We start from the raw sequence: 7,970 nt of genomic DNA on the forward strand, positions 1-7,970 counted from the left end.
CCTCCTCCCCAGACCCAGGAGTGCAACGTCCCAGCCCCCTTCCCCCTCAGACCCAGGAGTCCAGGCCACTTTGCCCTTCCTTCCTACCTTCCTCACACCCAGGAGTTCAGGCCCCAAGGCCCCCTCCTCCCTCAGACCCAGGAGTCAGGGCCCCTGCTCCCTCCTTTTTCAGACCCAGAAGTCTGGGGCTCCAGCTTCTACACAGTTACAAGTAACTGTTCCCTATCTCCCTATTAACATAGAAGCCGGGAAAAGGAAACTCAAGTTTATTTGCATTGCTCAAAGGCGGCCATCACCATCCTAGGCATGGGGACCCCTGCCAGAGCACCCCAGGCGCTAGAAGGTGGGGAGGACCGCGGAGGGACGAGGCTGAGCCCCAGCCCGCGGCGCCTCCTCGTCCAGTCCCCTGCGGCCTTTGCCGATGGCCAGGCGCGGCCGGCCGCGGTCCAGCCCATCGAGCAGCGCGCAGGCCTGGCAGAGCGGGCGGCTGGCCAGCGCCCCGCAGCGGGTGCAGGCGCCGGGCGGTGCGGTCTGCGCGGTTGGTGCCAGCGCCAGGTGCTCAGCCGAGTGCACGAGGTCCAGAACCACCGAGGGCCGCACCACCTCCAGGCGCTTGAGCAGGTCGCGCGCGTAGCCGCGGAAGGCCTCGGGCGCGTACACGCACTCCTCGGAGAAGTAGTCCAGGCGGCGGAAGTGCGCATACAGCACCACCTCCTTCTGCGAGGCGAACTGCAGAGGGCGGCAGCGGGGCAGCGCGCCCCCCTCGCCCGGCGAGCCCAGGCCCCCGCCGCGGGCTAGCCGCCCAGTGTCGCCCCGCAGGAAGTTCATGAGCACGGTCTCCGCCATGTCGTCGGCGTTGTGGCCTGCAGGGAGAGATGGGAGCATATGAGGTGGGCGCGGGAGCAGGCGGCTGCTGGTCATGGAGACCCCAGGCACCATGAGGAGGCCAGGACACAGAGATGGGGAACAGGTGGGGGCAGGGGGTACAAGTCAGGGAGAGACCCCTCCACACACCTGGGGTGAACAGCACATAGAGATAGGGAGGAGGTCGGCGTGGGGGACGGGAGTCATGGAGACCCCCAAGCGCCGTGGTACAACCGGGATACAAAGACGGGGAGTAGGTGGGACCTAGGGGCTGGGGTCAAGATGCCTGGACACCCGCGGGGCAGCTAAGTGGAGGCTGGAGGTGGGTACCGCAAAAAACGAGAGAGTATACACACAGGCTGCAGTTGAGCAATTAGGATGCACCCGTTTATTGCCCACCTATTGTGTGTGTACCAGGCCCTGTGCTGAGATGCCCTTCCACATGGGGAGCAAAAGTGCTTTAAGCTGCAAGTACCGTTTTAGCCCCAGTTCAAAATGTACAGAAGAAGCAAAAGTGGTATTTAATGGAGAGTCTCAAGTGAGTTGTTGTGATAAGCAACAAAAACCCATGTCCACTCCTAATCCCCAGAACGTGTGAATCTGTTAGTTGAATAGCAAAAGAGAATTAAGGATGTTAATCAACTGACTTTAAAATAGGGTAATTAGCCTGGATTCTCCAGGTGGGCCCAATGTAATCACTCCCCCAAAAAACCCAAACCCATGGCCATTGAGTTGATTCTGATTCATGGTGAGCCCATGTGCTACAGAGTAGAACTGCTCCATAGATTTTCTCGGCTGTTATCTTTACGGAAGCAGATTGTCAGCCCTTTCTTCTGTGGTGCCACTGGGTGGGCTCGAACCACCAATCTTCAGGATAGTAGTTGAGGGCAAACTGTTTGCATCACCCAGGGACCTTAAATGTAATCACAGGGGTTCATAAAGTGGAAGAGAGAGGCAGAAGAGTCAGAATCGGAGATGTGAAGATGGAAGCAAGGTCAGAGTCATGTGATATGAGAAGGACTCTACTTGCCATTGCCGGTTTTCAAGATGGAGGAAGGGGACCATGAGCCAAGGGATGTAGGTGGCATCTAGAAGCTGGAAAGTCAAGGGAACAGATTCTCCCCTAGAGCCTCTAGAAGAAACATAGCCCTGCCGACACCTTGATTTTAGCCCAGTGAGACCCATGGTGGACTACTAACCTCCACAACTGTCATAACAAGTTTGTGAGCTGGGTACCATTAATATTCCCATTTTAGAAATGAGAAAACAGAGGTTAAGCAATTGGCCATGGCCACACAGCTTGGATATGGCACAAAGCAGATGCTCAGTAACTGCTGAAGAAATGGATGAAGGAAAGAGAATGCCCTGGTGGCACAATGGTTAAGCACTCAGCTGCTAACTGAAAAGCAGACAGCTAGAGTCCACCTAGCGGCTCCATGGGAGAAACACCTGGTGATTTGCTCCCATAGAGAGTAACCAAAAATAAATAAACCTTTGCCATCGAGTCCATTTCCAACTAAACCCTATAGGGTTTACACGGTTGTAAATCTTTACGGAAACAGGCTGCCACATCTTTCTTCCTTGGAGCAGCTGGTGGGTTGGAACTACACCTCTTTCGGTTAACAGCCGACTGCTTAACCACTGTACCACCAAGGCTGCGTCTGTAAAGATTACAGCCTAGAAAACCCTATGGGGCAGTTATACTCTGTCACATGGGGTCGCGATGAATTGGAACAACAACACATAAGAGAACAGAGGCCAACAAAGAGAAGGAGTAAGGCAGAGATGCTTTTCAGAGATAGAGATGGATTCTGAAGGGAGGCAGCCAGGAGCCATGAGAGACAAAAAATATTAGAGAAATTAGAAAAAAGTACAGAACCAAAGACCTAATCCCCAGGGACTAACCCCAACCCCCTCTACTTGTCAACCTGTGTAGATCTAGATAGTGGCTAAAAACCAAAGCACATCCTCTTGCCTGGTCTTGAACCTTCAGTAGGCTCCAGCCTCAAACTGGAGCATGCACATATGCCCTTCTTGTCAGAATCCTCCCCTTGAGACAGGCCCAGGGCCTAAACAAACAGATGCAGCGCTGGAAGCACTCAGTCAGCGATGCCAAGAATTGAGAAGACAGCTACCTGGCCAACGGACTGGAAGAGATCCATATCTCCAAAGAAAGGTGATCCAACAGAATGTAGAAATTATCAAACAATATCATTAATATCACACACAAGTAAAATTTTCCTGACGATCATTCAAAAACTGTTGCAGCAGTTTATTGACAGGGAACTGACAGAAATTCAAGCCAGATTCAGAAGAGGATGTGGGTGAGAGATATCACTGCTGATGTCAGATGGATCCTGGGTGAAAGCAGAGAATACTAGAAAGATGTTTATGTGTTTTATTGACTATGCAAAGTCATCGACTGTGTGGATCGGAACAAATTATGGATAACATTGCAAAGAATGGGAATTGCAGAACACTTAATTGTGCTCATGCAGAGCCTGTACATAGACCAAGAGGCAGTTGTTCAAACAGAACAAGGGGATACTGCGTGGTTTAAAGTCAGCGAAGGTGTGTGTCAGGGTTGTATTTCTTCATCATACTTATTCAATCTATATGCTGACCAAATAATTTGAGAAGATGGACTATATGAAGAAGAAAGTGGCATCAGGATTGGAGGAAGACTCATTAACATCCTGCGACATGCAGATGACACAGTCTTGCTTGCTGACAGTGAAGAGGACTTGAAGCACTTACTGATGAAGGTCAAAGACTTCAGTAGGATTACGCCTCAGCATAAAGAAAATAAAAATCCTCACAACTGGTCCAATAAGCAACATCATGATAAACAGAGAAAAGATTGAATTTGTCAAGGATTTCATTTTACTTCAATCCACAGTCAACACCCATGGAAGCCTCAGTCGAGAAATCAAAAGATGCATTGCACTGGCAAATCTGCTGCAAAAGACCTCTTCAAGGTGTTAAAAAGCAAAGATGTCACTTTAAGGACTAAAGTGTGCCTGACCCAAGCCATGGTGTTTTCAGTCACTTCATATGCATGTGAAAGCTGAACAATGAATGAGGAAGACTGAATTATTGATGCCTTCAAATTATGGTGTTGGCGAAGAATATTGAATATACCATGGACTACCAAAAGACCAAACAAATCTATTTTAGAAGAAGTACAGCCAGAATACTCCTTCCAGGCAAGGATGGTGAGAGTAGTCTCACATACTTTGGACATGTTATCAGGAGGCACCAGACCCTGGAGAAGGACATCATATTGTTAAAGGGTCAGTGAAAAGGAGGAAGGCCCTAAAGGAGATGGATTGGCACTGTGGCAGCAACAATGAGCTCAAACACAGCACCCATCGTGAGGATGGTGCAGGACCTGGCAGTGTTTTGTTCTGTTGTGCATGAGGTCTATATGAGTCAGAACCAACTCAGGGCACCTAACAACAGGATAAACAACAGGATAGCCTTTAGCATTTCTTGGGCATGCGCTCAACTCCCCTCCAGTAAGCCTCTCAAGAAGGTGGGCGGGCACCCCTCGCCTGTGCATGCGTCCCATTCCTTCCCACCATGACCCTCCTCTTCGGCGCATGCACTCACCCGTCACGATGTGCGTGGCTCCCACTAGGCGCGCACCTTCTTCCAGCGCCCGGCGCCTTAGCACCCCGCAGAAGGTGCAGCAGGCGCGGCTTCGGCCCGACCCGGCCGTGCTGCGTGCCACGGCGTCCATCGTCCAGCCCCCGAAGAGATCCGCGTAGGCCACGATGGTGAGCGGGAGCTCCCAGCGCGCCGCCTGGCGCTGCACGGCCGCCAGGGCCGCGTCCCGGTAGCCACCGATACCCTCGTCCACCGCCACGAGGCGCAGCGATACGCCCAGGCGCGGCGCCAGCTCTCGCAGCACATGCGCCAGCACCGTGGAGTCCTTGCCCCCCGAGGCGCCCACGGCCACCACGGCCCCCGGGGGCAGCAGGCGGCCCGCCAGCACCGTGTGCAGCACCTCGGCCTCGAAGGCGGCACAGAAGCAGGTGCCGCACAGTGCTTGTCCGGAACGCGGGCGGCGGAGGGCGGCGCGCGCCGCGTGGCAGGAGGCACAAGTCGGAGCCGGCATCGCGGGGGTCCCCAAGGGGCAGGAGAGGTCGGCTTCTCCTGAGCAGGGAGAGGAGAGGCAGGTTACAGTGGATTCAGGATTGTGGGTTCGCTGTCTCCGGAGGGTCCACCTGGATAGTGCCCCCAGCCTGAGTAATCTTGGTGAGGCCGGGGAGGGAAGCAGGTTTCTTCCGTAGTGGGACAGATTATACATGGGTTCCGGTTTACTGAGACCCCCTGCCTCCAGGGAGGCTTTTTGGATTGCACCCAGCAGGCGCCATAGAGAGAAGGGAACGAAGGAGTGGGTTTTGTGGGGAAAAGGGGTAGAGAACCAGAATTAGGTTGAGCGCATACTGTACTCTGTCTAGAGGACTGGGGATGGATATTAAGCACCAGTTGCACAGCTTTCAGGGAGGCCACCCCTATTACAGCCCTGATCAGAGGGGCAGGGTGACCTGGGCCTCCAGTGCTGTTCAGAGAGCTAGAGAAAGGTCAGCGACTCTAAGGACAGGGAGGGGGTAAACGGGAAAGACCAATCGTATTTCACTTTGGGGTGGAGTACTGTCTCCAGGAAAGGGCACGATTGCATCCTCCAAAAGGCAGGGTGCTCACCTCCACGAAGACACAGCCTGTATCACACGTCCAAGGAAGCCAACCTGGGTTGCACCCTGTTTTGGGGATGGGGGTAGGTGGACCCCGAAGATTGAGCTCAACCCTACTCTGTTGTCAGAGTCTCCCACCCTCCAGTCTCTTTCACAAGGTTCTGTGGCCTCTTAAAGACCTAGATCAGCTTGTCCTTGACCCGTCTCAGCTGAACACCTAGATGACGGGGCCATTTAGTGAAGGGGGAAGACTGAGACTGCAGGTTGGGAAAAAAAGATGCCATGTGGGTGTGTCAGCTGTGAAATGACTGTTGGGAGCCTTTCCCCCAAAGACCTTAGGACCCAGGCTGGGTCAGCGCCTTCTGTGGGCTACTGCAGCTGCAAGGATGCCCCCTACCCAACCCTGCCCCTGGCTCTGACTACCACTGGTGACAGGTCTGGCTTTCCCACTGAGCTCTCTCAAGGCAGGGACCGGGTCGGCCTCGTTCACCACTGTCTCCCCCTGCCCCACACAGGGACTGGCACAAAGTCAGAGCTCAGTAAATATCTGTAGGATGAGAAAAATAAATGTGACCATACGGCTGAACTTGGACCCGAGGAGGCCTCTGGATTGCAATCTTGTCAGAGAATCGGTTGTGTGTGACATCTTTCCATCAGGACAAAGATTCTAGAACAGCGGAGGGGGCGCCCGGAAGTAACCGACTGGGCTTGAAGACAAGGAGGTGGTCATATCTTGCCCTGGATAAAGTAGTGGGCGGGCAGGCGGCAGGCCGAACAGCAGCTTCTAAAGCCAGGTCGACAGCCAGAGCAGCCTTTGACAAGAAGGCTGACAAGACACAGGCGTTGGAAGATCACAGAGAAAAAACTTTAACCCAAGAACCACGCTGCAATAAAGGACCGGGATCCACGAGCGAGCCCGCGACAGAAGATACTGACCTGGGACCTCTGGACTCTGCCTTTCCTAACACGCGGTCGCCTGGCCCGGTGGCCCGGAAGTGGCTCAGGAGACTACAACTCCCAGGAAGCAGCGGGGCTATCTTGCCTATATCTCCCAGAAGCCTGTGCTACAGCCCAGCCAGATCTCGTGTGTTTCCCCGGACGTTTGGCCTACAACTCCCAGCAATCCTTGTGGTCTTCAGCTTACCCGCCCGCCCTTAGCGCTCTTCCGCCTAAAAAAAAAAAAAAACCACGGATCCCTTCAGATCCCTACCGACCTTACAGGACGGAGTGTAACTGCCCCAGTGGGGTTTCCAAGGCTGTAAATTTCTGCAGAGGCAAACTGTTAACATCTTTCTCCCACAGAGCAGCTGGTGGTTTTGAACTGCGAACCTTTCAGTTAGCAGTCTAGTAGCTAGCAGTCTAGCCACGGTGCCACCAAGGCTTCAGGTGCTTTGTCTTGTTAGGTGCCTGTTTAGTTGCGTCTGACTCATAGTGACCCTATGTACATCAGAATGAAGAATGAAACATTTTCTGGTCCTGCGCCATCCTCACAATCACTGCTATGCTTGAGCCTATTGTTGCAGCCAGCCACTGTGTCAATCCATCTCCTTGAGGGTCTCTCCTCTTTTTTGCTGACCCTCTGGGTTACCAAGCATGATGTTCTTCTCCAGGGACTGCAGAATGAATAAGGAAGACCGAAGAAGAGTTGATAGCATTGAGTTATGGTGTTGGCAAAGAATATTGAATCTACTGTAGACTGCCAGAGAATTAACAAATCTGTCTTGGAAGAAGTACAGCCAGAGTACTCCTTAGAAGCGGGGGTGGCGAGTCTTGTCTCACATACTGCAGACATGTTATTGAGAGGGACCCGTCCACACTCTGCCTACAACTCCCAAAATGCACTAATAGAGGCCTTACTTCCCTGTTTTCTTTCTGCGCATGTCCATGACCGCCTGTCTCGGCCAAGATGATTATTGTTTTGGCAGCGTGCTGTCACCGTGCAGAATGATTGACAGATGAAATGGTTGGATCCGGATTTTATGATTTTGTAGACCACTACGGTCTTTTTTTTTTTTTTAAGGGGTTATAGAGCCTACGACTCCCCCCCTTTAAGGTGGCGTTCCGGGGATCAGTGGCGAATGTGACTGGGTAACTGGCGCATGCGCAGGGCCAAGGTTTCTTGAGGAGGTGTTCCAAATGAACCCACGGCGCAACCTGCACCGGAGAGGGTAGTAATAATGAGAGTGCGCGGTTAAGAGTCTCTGCAAGCAAGCGCTTGCTTCTGGCTAGTGAGTACCATTGAAGTCTACTGCGCAGGCGTCCGGCAGTGAGCGTCCACTCCATGCAGCAGAAGATGGAGCACCAGAATGGGTGGTAGGTGAGAGAGGTCTTGAGCAGACCAGAAGACCCTAGAGATTCTTGCTTCTGAGACTATGGGATTTAAAAGCTCAGACCCTGGAGACCCAG

General features: G+C 53.1%; 1 protein-coding gene across 4 annotated transcripts; it reads right to left on the reverse strand.

Moving 5' to 3' along the window:
• Positions 1–249: 249 nt before the first annotated feature.
• Positions 250–7,372, reverse strand: LOC100658969 (cytoplasmic tRNA 2-thiolation protein 1). 4 transcript variants are annotated; one of them, XM_064288118.1, is made up of 4 exons: positions 6,144–7,372; positions 5,575–5,630; positions 4,477–5,022; positions 250–863 (listed from the first exon to the last, which is right to left on the reverse strand). In XM_064288118.1, exons 3-4 carry the CDS (start codon positions 4,982–4,984, stop codon positions 337–339), a joined length of 1,035 nt encoding a protein of 344 aa, XP_064144188.1. In that variant the 5' UTR covers positions 4,985–5,022; positions 5,575–5,630; positions 6,144–7,372; the 3' UTR covers positions 250–336. The 4 variants fall into 4 exon arrangements, with proteins under 4 accessions (XP_064144188.1, XP_064144187.1, XP_023406678.2 ...); XM_064288117.1 differs by lacking the exon at positions 5,575–5,630 and having other exon boundaries at positions 6,501–7,372; XM_023550910.2 differs by lacking the exon at positions 5,575–5,630.
• Positions 7,373–7,970: the final 598 nt, after the last annotated feature.

Source organism: Loxodonta africana, chromosome 7, assembly GCF_030014295.1.
Source record: "Loxodonta africana isolate mLoxAfr1 chromosome 7, mLoxAfr1.hap2, whole genome shotgun sequence".
Taxonomy (NCBI): Eukaryota; Metazoa; Chordata; class Mammalia; order Proboscidea; family Elephantidae; genus Loxodonta; species Loxodonta africana.